Source organism: Xyrauchen texanus, chromosome 7, assembly GCF_025860055.1.
Source record: "Xyrauchen texanus isolate HMW12.3.18 chromosome 7, RBS_HiC_50CHRs, whole genome shotgun sequence".
NCBI lineage: Eukaryota > Metazoa > Chordata > Actinopteri > Cypriniformes > Catostomidae > Xyrauchen > Xyrauchen texanus.
In genome coordinates this window covers 25,393,837-25,410,820 of record NC_068282.1, presented here as the reverse complement: position 1 = coordinate 25,410,820, position 16,984 = coordinate 25,393,837, and the positions used below count along the sequence as shown (strand labels likewise).

Sequence of the window (16,984 nt, the reverse complement as noted above, 5' to 3'; positions counted from 1 at the left end):
ATTTACACTTCCAACTTCTTATGAATGTGCTGTCTTTACTATATAATTATATAATAGGATGCAGACAGAGAAGAACCTCAGAATTAAATTGCACTTGACCCACTCTATTAGTGCTTTGAGGATGTCATTTTGCCAAACCCACTTGCACCTAGACATAGTGCATGCTTGCATCAAAATACCAAAACTTTCTAGCCATGCCCACTAACTTTGTGTGCATGACTTATGGCATTGTGCTGCCCTTAGTGCTGGCGCTCTTAAAATAGGTCTCTATATCTATTATTAATACTACTATGTTTGTTTTTTAAGTAAATCTTTATTTACCTTTGTGCAATAAACAATGTCTACTTGACACTACTTGAGGCAAAACCAGTTGAGAACCACTGCTGTAGAGATGTATTTAAAATTGTCTCATAATCAGAGGCAGTGATCTTGGCTTAGTTTAAACTTAGTTTAAGAAACTTGTTTTTTTAAGTTGCAGCAAACAATTAGTAGATGATAGAGCAAGAGTTTGTGTCTTCAATATGGTTTATGTTCTATTAGTGGCTGGAAGTGTGCCAAGTGTGAAATGAGAGAGAACCTGTGGCTAAACTTGATGGATGGATCTGTCCTCTGTGGGAAATGGTTCTTTGATGGGAGTGGAGGGAACGGACATGCCCTTGAGCACTACAGAGAAACCAACTTCCCACTGGCAGTTAAACTTGACACAATAACACCAGATGGAGCAGGTTAGTATCTCTACATTACATCACAGAGTCTTTCAGGAAATATATTGGTTCACATTTATAAAAAAAAATTGCAACCTTGTACGTAATTTGTACATATAACCAGATCAATCAATAGTAATTGATCTACCCGATACTACCTGATGATCTTAAAATTTGTGTCGATTTTTATACGTTCTCCAGAAATGTTAAAAATGGGCTTTTAGGACTTCATCATTGTCATCATTAATTTTGTACGATGTTAGTATTTTACTGTTAATGTATATGTATATATGTACATATAATTGCATGTTTTTTATTTATAGTATTTTATTTACCTGCCCAGGGACTGCAGATGGAAATTAGCTAATAGCTAAATCTGGTGCAAAGCATCTCTTCTATTGTGAGATTAATGTTTTTTGTGCATGGCCCCTGACAAATAAATGAATAAAATAAATAAATAATAATTTAGTATTTCATGGAAGAAATGGTGTACGAGCATTTCATCTTTATTCATTACTCTCTTTCGCAGATGTTTATTCTTTCGATGAAGAAGAAGCAGTGCTCGATCCTCACATATCAGAACATTTGTTACACTTCGGAATAGATATGCTGCAAATGCAAAGGGTATATTTTCTCTCTCTTTAGCAATGACTGATTGTAATTTTATGGTTCAGTACAAAACATCAAAAGATCTTATGTAAAATGTAGACTATAGCTGTAGTTCAAAAATGATGGGTCATGACCCCAAAATGGGAAAAGGTGTCTCAGACAACAGGGAAAAAACAATGCTGAATGCAACTGAAAAAATGAAACTAACCATATAATCATACATAAATAACATAGCTAAATAAATAGGCATTTAAACACTTTAACTTTTTTGTTGATGTTAAAGGCTATGTGTTCAATGAATACTCACTTGGTAGAAGCTAGTCAAATTAGGCAAATGCAAACTTGGACAGGTTGCATGACATGACCTCATTCTCAAAAACCTTTGAACAAAACTATGCAAGATAAAAGGTTTGGTACTGTGTTGGGTCGCCACTTATTTTCCAGTGTAAATTCAAATGTCTGTGTTTATCCCTCACAGACAGAGAATGGCAACCACACAGACAACCACGTGCAGCCGCGAGTGAGCGACTGGGAAGTGATTCAGGAGGCGGGGCTAAAGCTGAAGCCTGTCTATGGCTCAGGATATACAGGCATCAAAAACCTTGGCAACAGCTGCTACCTTGGCACCACTATGCAAGTTCTGTTCAGTATTCCAGAGTTTCAGAGAGCGTGAGTATTAGAGTAGAGTAATATCACTATCTACTACATCTTCGTACCATTGTCATTATCTTAATTATTTGGTGTATCTTAAAATAAATGATAATAGACTTTCTTTTTTAGTCTCATAATCCATGCCATCTCTCACTCTAATTACACTTTTATTTTTTTATCTGTTAATGATTTTGATTCACTTGACAAGAAGCCTGGTGGATAATATTTGGCTGAGGTCTCAGTCAATTTAATGTGTGACAATATGTAATTATTGCTTTCTTTCCTGTATTTATTTCTCAGGTATGTAGGGAGTCTACAGAGAATATTTGACTACTCACCTCTTGATCCAACTCAGGACTTCAACACACAGATGTTGGTATTTTATGTTGTGGAACATCAATATCCATGTTAAATATTAAATTATAAACATTAAAAATATTTGTTTTCCAAATACGTTTGAATTTCCTTCAGTGTTGCTGCTAATTATTATTCAGTATCTTTCAGTGCAATATTATAATTGATATTGCATTGTACAATAATGTATAATTTATAGATGCTTTCTAAAGGAAATGTTTGTATTCTTATATTTCTAGGGCGAAACTAGGCCATGGACTTCTCTCAGGCCAGTACTCTAAACCTCCAATGAAATCAGAACTCATTGAACAGGTGATAAAAGAAGAATACAAGGTATTTGACTTGGTCTGTCTTGCTTGATATTTTGTTCAATTAGATTCAAATAATTGTGTTTATGCTAACAGGATATTCTGCAGTTGCATCCCTTTGAGTGTTGTCTTACTGGGTTGCAAGGCCAATACAGTAACTATTATGACTAATATCTGAGACCCAAGCAACATTAAATGTTGATGAAACATTGCTCTGTTTATTATAGTTGTTAGTATTAGTATTTGTAGTAGTATTTAAGCGGTCCAGCATATTAACATCTGGCTCAACTGATTTCCACTTCACCTTTATTATGCTTATATGGTTGTGGTGATGATTGATTGTTAGTTTGTTTGGTTTGAATAGTTCCACAATATCAGATATTAACTTGTCTGTCTTAAAGTCTGTCTTCAAGTCTGTCTTTTACTGTGCTTATCCCAACAGTTTAAAGACCTGCTATTCTCTGGCTACATTTATATTTTATGTGCCCCTACATTTCTTGTAATTTGGTCAAAAATCATTTCTACTGAATTAGATAGTAGATATGAAGATAATATTATTTTTCCAATTCCAATTTTTTTTTTTATGAATTGTCAAATAAACAACCTTATTAAGAAAAACTTTCTTAAAGAAAATTATATCCTGGCCTTAAGAATGGCACTCTTCAAACCAGCTCTCTTAATAGACTCCACTCATGGTCTATTAAGTGCATTTTTAAAGTTTAATTTTCTTTTTCTATAACTCTGAGCCTGGGTGTATCATGCTGTTTTCCTCTGCAGCAGCAGCAAAGAGGAATTTCGCCAAAGATGTTTAAAGCCCTGGTCAGTAAAGGACACCCAGAGTTCTCCTCAAACCGGCAACAAGATGCTCATGAATTCTTTCAGCACCTAATTAACCTAGTTGAGGTATGAATGTTTTGTTCTCTTATGTGCTCCTGTTGTTGATTCAAAAGGCCTTAAATTATCTTATCTTGATTTTTTTCTTGATCTTATAGGAATTTTCCAGGTTCCTCACTAGTTAAACTCAATCAGCAGCATTTGTGGCATTATATTGATTACCACAATAATACATTTTGACTGGTACCACCTTTTCTTTAAAAAAAAGCAAAAATCTGGGTTACAGTGAGGCACTTACAATAGTGAATGGGGCAAATCCATAAACATTCAAATACTCACTGTTTTAAAAGGATAACCACAAGATGCTTTGCTGTGTAAACATGATTCTAGTGTGATAAAATTGCTAACAAACATTTTCTGTGTAAAGTTATAGCCAATTTTACAACTTTTACAATGTAATGTCAACAAAACCTAAAATGACTGTAAAAATGCTAATTTCAACAACTTTACAGCTCAAATTATACATGAGTTATAACAGAAGAATTAGTGTTAGTGCTTTTATAAAATTATAAGCTTCATATTTCTGCATTCATACCTTCCAAAAATTGGCCCCATTGACTTCCATTGTAAGTACCTCACTGTAACCCAAATATTTGCTTTTTATTTTAAAGGGGGACAAGTCTAAATTATTTTGTGCGGTTATCATTATGCCACAAATATTGTCGATAAAGCTCAACTTGTATTGAACCCGGAATATTCCTTTAAAACATTTACCTTAGTACAGCCTTGAACCTTTGCTTCCTTAGTACAGCCTTAGTACAGCCTTGAACCTATGGGGGCGGCTGTGGCTCAGATGGTAGAGCGGGTTGGCTACCAATCGCAGGGTTGGTGGTTTGAATCCTGGCCCACATGGCTCCACATGCCGAAGTGTCCTTGGGCAAGACACTGAACCCCGAGTTGCTCCCAATGGCAGGCTAGTGCCTTGCATGGCAGCTCTGCCGCCATTGGTGTGTGAATGTGAATGGATGGGTGATTGGGACACAATGTAAAGTGCTTTGGTAACCTCTAAGGTTAATAAAAAAGTGCTATATAAGTGCAGACCATTTGCTATTAAAAAAAACAAAAAACAATTCCTTTAAAACAAGGGTTTCTAGGGTTTGGCTGAAATTTTCCCAGACGTGTTTGTAGACTGTCAGCTGGCTCTAGTTTCAGGAGACACTTTCGACTCTTTCCGTCTGCTTGCAGACACATACTTGGGGTTTGAAGTGACTTTCTCAACTGAGTTAAAATTAGATTCCCATATCAGTTACACAGGGCAGATAATGCTTCCTTTTACCCTCCCCTGCTTGGTCCATGTCCAGAATGAAAGCTGTTGCCTTGCCTTGACACTTCTATGACTCAAAAACAAACAACAGTATGTTCCACGCTATTAGACTTTTACATTGTGAGACATACTGTTTAAATCAGCATGAAACAGCATTCGTAACCCATTTGACCTCTTTAATGTGACTTATTTCTTAGGGAAATTTCAATGAGAACAAAATATAGGGCAGTACATGATTTTATCAATTTTTTGATTGGATTGTGAAAAATGGTCTTTATGTGACTGGTGGTTGGAAGGGAGGGGTTGAAAAATGACCAATTTAAGGATCAATTTAATGTGAGATTTTTTCTTCTTTGGATTAACGTTCACCGTGGAACGTTTGGATTCATGTTCACCCTGTAACGAACCCCACCCCTTCAGTTCGCCCCGATCTCAAGAACCGCGAGCGTCTCTTGCTCGTTTTGATTCCTCGAGCTCTCCCGCTCGCACGCAATCTCTCCCCGTGGGCTCACATGCCCGCTCCCAATCGCCAGAGTATTGATTACACCTGCACTCCTCCCAATCACCACATCATTGTTTACACCTGCACTCACCTCTTTAAATACCACAGCACATTCGTCTCACTCTGGTTGGTTATTGTTTAGTTACCCCTTCACTTTGCCAGCACTAGTGTTCCCCTAGCTCCCCCTGTTTATTCTACTTGTTAGATTACTGCGTTTATTCTGATTACCCCGGCTTTGACCCCTTGCTTTCCTTGACCACTCTATTGTAGATTTGCCCTTTTGTAATATCCTGATTTTCCCGGCTCTCGACCCTACGCTTTCCTCGACCATTCTCCCTCTGGATTTTCCCCACTGTACCTTCGCCTGCTTTTTATCTAATAAAGCAGTTTTGACTTGCATTGTGACTGTCTCGTCTTGTGTGTGTGTGTGTACGGGTTACAGAATAACCAACCTCACCGCGGACAGTCACAATGGAACCCACCGAGGATTTCCGCAGCTCATTAGAGCGGATTTTCACGGCACTTTCCGCCCAGGGATCTACGGTCGGCCAACACGACCAAACACTCGCGGCTCAGGGACAGCAGATACGGGAGATCCTGCAGACGGTATGTGCGATTTCTGATAAATTTTTGCCTGTTCCGCCTGTACCTGTCCCTGTGTCCGTTGATGTGCCCACTGTATTCCCCAACGCCGCGAGCTTTCAAACCCCCGAGCGGTTTGACGGTTCGTCGGATGCTTGTCAGGGGTTTTTGATGCAATGCACTGTATACATGACGTATCACCCCCTGTTGCAAACTGACTGTGAGAAAGTGCACTTTGTGATCTCCTTGCTCTCGGGCAAAGCACGGCAATGGGCTACTGCGTTGTGGGCCGCGGAGAGCCCTCTATTATTATCATACAGCCAATTTTGTCACCAAATTGCCGTGGTCTTTGATCACCCGGCAGCTGGCCGAGATGTCGGCAGCCGCCTCATGTTTTTAAAGCAGGCGTCGCGCACAGCCGCCGCCTACGCACTTGATTTTCGCACCCTTGCCGCGGGTAGTGGGTGGAGCGACCCGGCTCTGTTGACTGTGTACCGCCTGGGGTTGAATGACCGGCTCCAGATGGAGTTAGCGTGCCACGGCGAGTCACTGTCCCTGGAGGACTACATTCAGCTCTCCATTACCGTTGACAACCTGCTTCGGGACCATGCTCTTCGGAGCCCCCCTGTCGTTCACGAGCCTTCGGCGGCTCGCAACCCTCCTAAACCCGTGACTCCCGAGCGCTCTTCCCCAGCCGAGCCCATGCAGCTTGGCCGTGCCCCACTAACCCAGGCGGAGCGAACCAGACGGATGACGCTGAACCTCTGCCTGTACTGTGGCAACCCGGGGCACCGCGTTGATTCCTGCCAGCTCTGCCCCGGCACGCCCTCTCTAGAAGCCAGGTGAGAACGTCCGTTTTCCTCAACATTACCCAGAAGCAAGTCTGCCTTCCAGTAACGTTGACTTTTAATGATGTCTCTTTTTCTACCCGAGCCCTAGTTGATTCCGGGGCAGCGGGAAACTTTTTAGATGGTGGCTTGGTCCAGGAGCTGTCCATCCCCCTCTGTCCGGTCGTGCCACCCCTCAGAGTCAACTCTCTGGATGGGGCACCCCTCGGATCGGGTCTCATCACCCTCCGGACCATGCCATTGTCCCTCCAAGTGGGCCTTTTCCACGCGGAGGTAATCCAGTTTTTTATTATACACTCCCCTAGAGACCCAGTGGTTTTAGGTCATCCCTGGTTAGCGCTCCATGACCCCCACATTTCCTGGCGCACGGGGGAGCTGTTGCGCTCGACGGACCACTGCCTATCTCACTGTATTTCCCTTCCTGTGTCCTCCACCTCGGTAGAGAGCCCCGAAGTGGAATCCATGGTTACCATCCCGCCAGAGTACTCTGCGTTTGCTGACGTGTTCGCGAAGACCCAGGTTAGTCTTCCCCCCCACCGTAGTGTGGACTGCGCCATTGAGCTCCTTCCGGGGATCCCAGTCCCCAAAAGCCGAGCCTACCCCCTCACATTACCAGAAACCAAGGCCATGGAGGATTATATCGACGAGGCGCTCAAGCTGGGCATCATCCGGCCGTCCACCTCCCCGGTGGCATCCGGTTTCTTCTTCGTGGGCAAAAAGGATGGCGGACTTCGCCCCTGCATTGACTACCGGGCCCTAAACAAGGCCACCCTGAAGTTTGCCTACCCCCTACCTCTCATCCAACCGTCCCTCGAGCAGGTCAGTAAGGCGAAGGTCTTCACGAAGCTCGACCTCAGGAGTGCATACAACCTCGTGCGCATCCGCAAGGGGGACGAATGGAAGATGGCGTTCATCACCACTAGGGGGCACTATGAATATTTGGTGATGCCGTACGGCCTCGCCAACGCCCCTTCCGTGTTCCAGTCGTTCATGAACGACGTCTTCCGAGACATGCTAGACCTCTTTCTCATCGTCCACATTGACGACCTGCTGATCTACTCCGCCACGCTCTCTGAGCACACCGTCCACGTCTCGAGGGTGCTGCAGAGACTACGTGAGCACAACCTGTTTGTCAAGGCCAAAAAGTGTGCCTTTCACCGCCCCTCCGTCTCATTCTTGGGTTACGTCCTGTCAGCGGGAACCATGGAAATGGAGACCGACAAGGTGGCTGCGGTTCTGTCTTGGCCCGAACCGAGCACGCTCAAAGAACTCAAGCGGTTCTTGGGCTTCGCCAACTACTACCGGTGTTTTATTAGGGACTTCGGCAAAATCGCCGCACCCCTCACGTCCCTCACACGGGGCAACCCGAAGTTTCTCACCTGGGACGCACCTGCCCAACAAGCCTTCCATGCCCTTAAGGAGGCCTTCACGACCTCACCGGTCCTTCAGCAGCCCGACCCCACTCTCCCGTTCGTGGTGGAGGTAGATGCCTCTGAGGTAGGGGTGGGAGCTGTACTCTCCCAACCTCACGGGACTCCTGCCAAGTTAAACCCGTGTGCGTTCTACTCTCACAAGCTGTCCCCCCCGAACAGAACTACGACGTCGGGAATAGAGAGCTGCTGGCCATCAAGCTGGCCCTTGAGGAGTTGCGCCATTGGCTGGAGGGCTCTAGGTTCCCCTTTGTCGTCTTCACCGATCACAAGAACCTCGAGTATCTCCGCGCAGCCAAGCGGTTAAACCCTCGACAGGCCCGGTGGGCTATGTTCTTCACCCGGTTCAACTTTACCGTAACCTTTCGACCGGGCTCCCAGAACCACAAGGCGGACGCCCTGTCTCGCCTGTTTGACCGGGGCTCCGAGACCCCCGAGTCAGAAACCATCCTCCCCACGTCGTGCATCGTAGCACCCGTCCAGTGGGAACTGACGGAGGCCATCCTACAGGCTCAAGACGAGAAGCCCGTGCCTCCTCAGACCCCCCCAACAGGGTATATGTCCCCACCGCTATTCGCCCCCAGCTCATGCAGTGGGTACACACCTCACTTTGTTCTGGCCACCCGGGGATTAAAAAAAAAATTACATTTGTTTTTAATTCAAAAGTTACAGCACAACAGGAATGACCTGTTCAGTGACTTAATTAAGCACCACTGATCCATTGAGTGATACGTTGGTTTTAAAACAGGGTTGAATATTAACGCCAATCCAGAAACACATTTACAGTGGTCAAAATGAATGATGAATCATTCATCATATTATATATTAATTTATACTAATGCAGATAAAGCCGTATAACAACAGGAAGGAATTTACAGTTAAGCTAAAGTAAAAGGTAAAATTCCTGGTTACAATATGTTACATCACAACATTTGTTTCTCACTTCCACTGAGAAGTCTACTGGGCCTACTGCGCCCAAAGCCAAGGCAGCTGGCACACCTACCTCCCCTGGGCCGAGTACACCCAGAACAGTCTGGTCAGCTCGTCCACACACCTCACCCCCTTCCAGTGCGTCCTGGGCTACCAGCCACCTCTATTCCCATGGGAGGCTAACCCCAGCGACGTTCCGGCGGTGGATGCCTGGGCCCAGAGAAGTGCCCAGGTCTGGAGAGCCACCCATGATCGGATATAACGCTCGGTCCAAACCCAAAAGGCTAAGGCAGACCGCCGACGCCGTCCTGCCCCCCTGTTCCATCCGGGCCAAAGGATTTGGCTCTCCACCCGTGACATCCACCTCCGGCTGCCGTCCAAGAAGTTAAGTCCCAAATACATCGGCCCCTTTAAAATATTGTCACGTATTAACCCTGTCACATACAAGTTACATTTACCACCCCGCTACAGAATTTGTCCTGTGTTCCATGTATCCCTTCTCAAACCAGTGCACTACAGCCCCATGTTCCCACCCATGGCAGCCCTGACACCCCCTCCACCACTCGATGTCGGTGGTCAGCCCGCCTATACGGTCCGGGCTCTACTTGACTCCCGACGTCGGGGAGGCGAGCTGCAGTACCTGGTCGACTGGGAGGGCTACGGACCTGAGGAGCAGTCGTGGGTACGATCGAGAGATGTCTTGGATCCAGCTCTTAAACTGGACTACCACTGCCAACATCCCGATCGTCCTGCACCACTTCCCAGAGGTCGCGCTCCTTGCAACCAAGCGCGGCCGTCAGGAGCCGTCCGTAGCAGAGGGGGGAGTACTGTAACGAACCCCGCCCCTTCGGTTTGCCCCGATCTCACGAACGTGCACGCTCGTTCTGAGCCCGCGAGCATTCACGCTCGTTTTGATTCCTCGAGCTCTCCCGCTCGCACGCAATCTCTCCCCGCGGACTCACATGCCCGCTCCCAATCGCCAGAGTATTGATTACACCTGCACTCGTCCCAATCACCACATCATTGTTTACACCTGCACTCACCTCTTTAAATACCACAGCACATTCGTCTCACTCTGGTTGGTTATTGTTTAGTTACCCCTTCACTTTGCCAGCACTAGTGTTCCCCTAGCTCCCCCTGTTTATTCTACTTGTTAGATTACTGCGTTTATTCTGATTACCCCGGCTTTGACCCCTTGCTTTCCTTGACCACTCTATTGTAGATTTGCCCTTTTGTAATATCCTAATTTTCCCGGCTCTCGACCCTACGCTTTCCTCGACCATACTCCCTCTGGATTTTCCCCACTGTACCTTCGCCTGCTTTTTATCTAATAAAGCAGTTTTGACTTGCATTGTGACTGTCTCGTCTTGTGTGTGTGTGTGTACGGGTTACACACCCCCATTGAGGGGATCTTATAGGGTATCTTAGACTTGATAGCGTTAGACTTATATACCAAATACCAAAACTTTCTAGCCATGCCCACTAACTTTGTGTGCATGACTTACGGCATTGTGCTGCGCTTAGTGCTAGCGCTCTTAAAATTATTATTAATACACTACATTTCAATGTTTGTTTTTTAAGGAAATCTTTATTTACTTTTGTGCAATAAACAATGTCTACTTGACACTACTTGATGTAAAATCTTAGTCTTGAGGCAAAACCAGTTGAGAAATAATCAGAGACAGTGAACAGTGAGGGGATCTTATAGTGCATTTCTTCCTCCTCAGCAAGTTTTTTCTCTGCTGAGTGGTATCTGGTATCTTAGACTTGATAGAGTTAGACTGGTATATTTTTGTATGGCATTATAATAGGGAAACTGTCACAGGATGACCTCGTTGATCTTAATAATTGACTTAATCTGCACAGTCCCTGAAGTGGCCTGAATTTAAATAGAATGTTGATTGGTTGGCCATTTTTGTGTACAACTATTATCATATGAGTATTTTAGCAATTTATGTTGTTATTTGACTTGTTATTGCTTGTAATTTTTTCATTTTGTCACAGTTATTTCATGACTTTTCAATGCTGTATATTGTTTTAAAAGTCCTTGAACCAGGATTTCAAATTAACACGTCAAGCACCAAATGTGAGTAAAACTGGCTTTCAGTTGGCTAGTGACTTGATTTGGAACTGCAACATAAAACATTTACAAAAGGTGATTGGCTCTTTTACCTGTAAGGTGGGACTTCTTTTATATATCTGTTGGCTGCCGTTGGATGTTCTGTTCCAGTTAGAGTGAGGTACTTACAATGGAAGTGAATGGGGCCAGTCCGTAAACTTTAAAATACTCGCTGTTTCAAAAGTACACAAGACATAAACAATATGCATGTTAACATTATCTACTGCACCATGCCTCATACAGATTATAATTGTATACACGTGCCATTGTGTTTTGCTATTTCCAGAGGAACAGTAGTGGCTCTGAGAACCCTAGTGATGTGTTACGTTTCATAGTGGAGGAGCGGGTCCAGTGCTGTCAGTCACAGAAAGTGCGGTACACACAGAGAGTGGACTATCTTATGCAGCTGCCTGCACCCCTTGAGGCTGCCAGCAATAGAGGTAATACCTTCCAAAGCAGCCTGAAACATTGTAGTCTGAATTTGTAGTCACTTATTATTGAGAACTGAGCAATATATTTTCCAATACAATAAAGCGTATAGATATAATTATGTTTTTTAGACTGTGATTTCGTTGTTTGTACAGAGGAGCTTATAGCATATGAGATTAAGAGAAAGGAAGCTGAGGAGAACACGCGGCCCCTTCCAGACCCAGTGAGAGCACGAATCCCCTTCACTGCCTGTCTACAAGCCTTCACTGAGCCAGATAATGTTCCAGACTTCTGGAGCTCTGCACTGCAAGCCAAGTCAGCTGGAGTGAAGTAAGCAAGGTTCTGTCCTATGACATTTGAGGGACTTGCCACACATTTGCAACAATTCAGAAGAACATCACGTAATTTACACAAACAATCCTTATTCGGACAAGAGACGTAAACGTTGTCGAAATTAATGCCTTTTTAAACGAAAACATATTAGTGTGGACGTGGCCTTAGAAAGGCAATTACAAATAATCTCTATAACCAGGTAATTAAAACAGTGGTTATCGACTGGTTGATTGTGATTCAAAACAAGTCACTTATCTGTTCTAGTCACAGACAGCAGGGAAAAAACAATGCTAAATGCATTTTAAATGCATTTGCTCTTTTAAAAGGGAGATATAAACACTTCCCATATATTTTGTTGTTGTCATCAAACACTGTGTATCCAATCAAACTCTACAGTATTTTAATGTAAATTCATCTGTCACTTGATAATATGGCTAAAACCAGTACAATATTAACCTGGGCCCGCAATATTTTTTTTATTAATAACTACATTCTTGACCAACACAAAACAGGCATCGTTTGAAAGCTAAGAAGCTATACTTTCCAATGCATGCATGAATTATGAACAAAACTGAACAAGTGCTTTGAAATTTGCAGACAAAACAGAAGTGTTCTTTTTTGATAATTAAAAAATCAATTATTGCAATCAGTAAAAACATGAATCTCATCAAATAACCATGTGTCATATGTTGTTGGAAAGCTCTCAAAGTGTAAAATACCACCAGCCTGTTTCTTTTTACTCCTACACAAAAATATAGTGAGTAATAGCTAAGTATATGTCTATGAAGATTTTGTTTTGCTTATATGCTGCTTATATAAGTCTTTTTAAAGTTATAAGTCTTTGCTTATAACTTTAAGAGAAATAAATAACATAAATTGTATCATACCAATATTTAGTGGAGGTGATAATCTTTCAAATGAGCCTAACACCAAAGTAATCGGATGCAACTGATTAGATAATCATTGAGTCAATAGGCACACTCAGTCTGTGAAATGTCATTACTAAAATCATGTCTGCATGCTATGCAATCTGTAGTCATTGCTGTGTTTGCATGTGTAGTTAGTTATTTTGTAAGAAATTTTATTTACATATTGCCCCAATATATAAATAAATTCAAAAACTATTTTTTGGACACTATGGTAAATTATTTTTGTAATGCAACTTTTGATCGGTGTTGAATTTTCCTCAACAACCATTTTAATAGTTTAGAATATTGTTGAGCCTATGCATTTCGTTTCATATTAATATATTAATATTCTAATATAATTCAATGTTTGATTTGACTAAAAAAAAAAAAATAATTATTTAGTGCTATAAACAATTTTTATATTGTTTTGTGCCTCCACTTGATGCCCAAATTACAAAAACCGTTGAGAAGCATTTCTTTAAATAACTGTATCATTCTCTCTCTTTAGGACATCTCGCTTTGCAACCTTTCCTGAGTACATGGTAGTACAGATGAAGAAGTTCACATTTGGGGTGGACTGGGTACCCAAAAAGATAGGTGAGAGAATTGAAATGGTCTTTAATTTGATTTTACATTGTTGTAGTTAAATTCACTCTTTGCTGATTAAAGCATGTAATATAATCATACAGTTTTGTTTTGAACAAAATTCTGTTAAATGGCTTTTTGATACCCTGTACTGGTCAAAGCAGATTTATTTTATGTTCTTGTTGTTCATCTGTGTTTGCCCATCACAAGCTCTCTTGTGCAATTCAGACCATCACATGTTATGCATGTTGAGCAATGCTTAATAACTGCTCACCTCAGAAGACTATCTGTTTACAAGGTGCAAGTTTGCTCAGCAGAAGCTTTTGTTTTGTCCAGCAGAGGGTACTGTAACACTGCGTGTCTGGCCAGTACATGAGACATTAGAATCAGAGACAGTTTGAGGAGTTTATGGTCCCTGCAGTAGAGCCACAAAAAGGCAAAACGTCAGCAGGGTTTTAAGAATGTAAGAATACCCAGAGTCTGAGCATTTATTAACATGCATAGCTGTCATTTTCAAACCAAAGTTGTGAACATGGCATCTACTGTTCCTTATGTTGTGGATTTGTGTCAGGTGATCTCTTTTGATTCTTATGATGATGTTTTAAAGAATGATTTTGTTGCGTATAGCATGATTGGTTTGAATTGGTCTAGAGTTTACAATAACTTACTCAGGGACAGCAGATAAAAATGGGCCATTTTGGCTTAATCTGCCACATTCATGTAAATTAATGTGTATTGCCCCCAATATATAAATAAATTCAAAAACAAATTTTGTCACATATTTTCATGTATTAATTGACAAATAATTCCCTTCTTCTATTTAGATATTTCTGTAGATTTACCTGATTTCCTGGACTTAAATCGTCTCCGGGCCACAGGGCTGCAGCCTGGAGAAGAGGAATTGCCTGACCTTACACCTCCCATTGTCATTCATGAAGATACCAGAGGTGAGAAGTTCATTAGAAGAATATTTACATGTATGCATAGTAAATATATGTGTCTTAATCTGCAGTTGTCACAGGGCACATTATTGTGTTGCTGCCTATGTTTTGGGACCTTCTTCAAAATTATGTGAACACATTTTAGTATAATTATGTGAAGATTTTCCCATTGACTAACGGAAATCTTGCTTTTTCATTCAGGCAGTTCAACAAACAACTCTTTGGAATGTAAGTGCCACTTTGATTGTATATGCAAAATTATAATACAAATATCACAGTAATTCGTTTTTGAGTTGTTGATTTGGAGCCATTGTTCCTTCTACCTGTTCCTCAGCTCCAGAAATAGATGAATCATCTGTGATGCAACTAGCAGAGATGGGCTTCCCCCTGGAGGCCTGTCGGAAGGCAGTGTACTATACTGGGAATATGGGGGCAGAGATGGCCTTTAACTGGATAATAGCGCACATGGAAGAGCCAGGTAGCACCTCGTGACTTGACTAAATTTGACTTGCTTTAAACACTAATTTTTTGCCATATAAAACAATTTGTATTTAAAAAATGAATAAAATGTTTTTATATTTTATAAAATAATAATTAGACAGTCATTATGAGTTACTTCTTTCAACAGAGACAACATGAAACCACTCTTTGTTAGTTGTCTTGCACCTAAGATTTTTATGAGAAGCTAAATTGTAATAGAATATTAAGTAGGTTAAATTAACTTGCATGATCTCAAATTTAGTAATGAAACCACTGATGAAAATAATTTATACCATGTTAAATTACTGAAACTAGTTATTTGTCAGAAGCTGTTTTACAGTCTCTAGTCACATAGTCAAGTAATCAATGGGAAAAGGGTCATGTGTCTGCCATTTTAGCTCCATTGGATAAAAAGATATTGCCTTTTTGTTGGAGCTGATGTGTGAGGAAAATTGAGCAGAAGGCAGTGACACCTAATTGCATTCTGCCTTTAAAGGAACACTTTCATTGTAGACATTTAGACATTAACTTGCTGTAATTTGCATACTAGCCATCCCATTGCCATCCCATATTCTAAATTATATATAATTCTTTTATAATCATATACGTACATGCTGTTTCTGTAGAGGAAAGATGGATTTTAACTGGCCTCTATGTTGCCTTGAAGATGAATAAGCCATAGTGGCCTGGCTTGCTTTGTGTGGCTCATTATCTGGGTTCCAGCAAGAGAGTAATATTTCATGTTTGGATTATGCCTCTAAGCTGGGGTCTAAAATAAAAAATGTGATGTAAACAGTTATGTTCAATGATGAGAACAGATTCATGCCAAAGTAATTAAGCTGAATGCTGAAAAAGTATGTTTTTGTCTTAAAAGAATTGTTCAACCCAAAAATGAAAAATCTGTCATTATTTAACCACCCTTACGATGTTTCAAACCCATGAAATGCTAGGCAAAATGTCACCATTCACCTTGTTTCTATCTTTTTCCTTATTTAATTTTAATAATTATTTAATTTAATTGATCAATTGTCACACATTATACATACATTTCTGCATATACATGGTGAAATTATTTATTTTTCACATATCCCAGCTAAGCTAAGCTGGGGTCAGAGTGCAGGGTCAGCCATGATACAGCGCCCCTGGAGCAGATAGGTTCAAGGGCCTTGCTCAAGGGCCCAACAGTGGTGTCTTGGTGGTGTTGGGGCTTGAACCCATGACCTTCTGATCAGTAACCCAGAGCCTTAACCGCTGAGAAAGTAAGTCATACAGGCCTTGAATAACGTGAAGTTGAGTAAATGATGACAGAATAAATTTTTTTTGGCTGAGCTAACCCTTTAAATCCAGCTAAGTTTAATCAAGTTTACATAAGGTTGTATTTCAAGTCTCTTGCTAGACACCCTTATTTATCAAAATGCTTCTGGCTAGTAAAAACAGTTCTCACAGCTCAGCGTCACCTGTGAGCTGGAAACACTTTCCTCCTCACTTTACTTCCCCAGTTAAGCTGCCACATGAGCAGTTGCGGTTCTAGATCATTTTAACGGTTTTCCAAACAAAATTGAGTAAAAATTATAAAAAATTAAACAAAAAGATCATAACAAATGTTTGAGTCAATAAACCTGAATATTCTGGGTTTGCTCTTAAACTATATGCCATGTTGGTCTTTAAAAAACCAAAAAATATTGAGTAAAATTAATGACTTATCAAGATTTTTGGTTAGAGTCTAAGGAACGATTATATGTCTTCTAAATGGTCACCATTTATTTTAAGATTGTTGCAATTTGTAAACACATTTTAACTTCTTTATTTCATTTTGTGTAACATAGTGTTACACATTATTTTTTAAAAGTACAAATAGTATTCCATGCAGTATCTAAATTACTATGAGGTCATAAAAGCTGCATGCTTATTAAAACAAAAAATAGAAAATGCTGTTTAAAATGTTTTAGATGGAAGACCACAAGACACACCAACTTCTCAAAAGTATTTGGTGTGAGCTACCCTAATATTTGACAGCACCCTTATTGACATTGTGGTACTTGTATGGCATATATGGCATGGCATGCAACAAAAAAACAACATGGTTGTGTTATGGCATGTAACAAAAATAAAC

General features: G+C 41.3%; 1 protein-coding gene across 2 annotated transcripts in view; it reads left to right on the top strand.

The window, feature by feature from the left end:
• The window catches only part of usp13 (ubiquitin specific peptidase 13), a 42,909-nt gene that overhangs the window by 14,380 nt on the left and 11,545 nt on the right, over positions 1–16,984 (top strand). The window contains exons 6-17 of one of the 2 annotated variants that reach the window (XM_052130791.1): positions 541–725; positions 1,234–1,328; positions 1,792–1,982; positions 2,265–2,336; positions 2,558–2,630; positions 3,404–3,529; positions 11,482–11,635; positions 11,780–11,954; positions 13,374–13,462; positions 14,275–14,397; positions 14,593–14,619; positions 14,726–14,869. In XM_052130791.1, the coding sequence (XP_051986751.1) occupies positions 541–725; positions 1,234–1,328; positions 1,792–1,982; positions 2,265–2,336; positions 2,558–2,630; positions 3,404–3,529; positions 11,482–11,635; positions 11,780–11,954; positions 13,374–13,462; positions 14,275–14,397; positions 14,593–14,619; positions 14,726–14,869 (1,454 nt within the window). Of the gene's footprint in view, positions 1–540; positions 726–1,233; positions 1,329–1,791; positions 1,983–2,264; positions 2,337–2,557; positions 2,652–3,403; positions 3,530–11,481; positions 11,636–11,779; positions 11,955–13,373; positions 13,463–14,274; positions 14,398–14,592; positions 14,620–14,725; positions 14,870–16,984 lie in introns of both variants that reach the window. The other variant, XM_052130790.1, reaches the window with a different exon arrangement.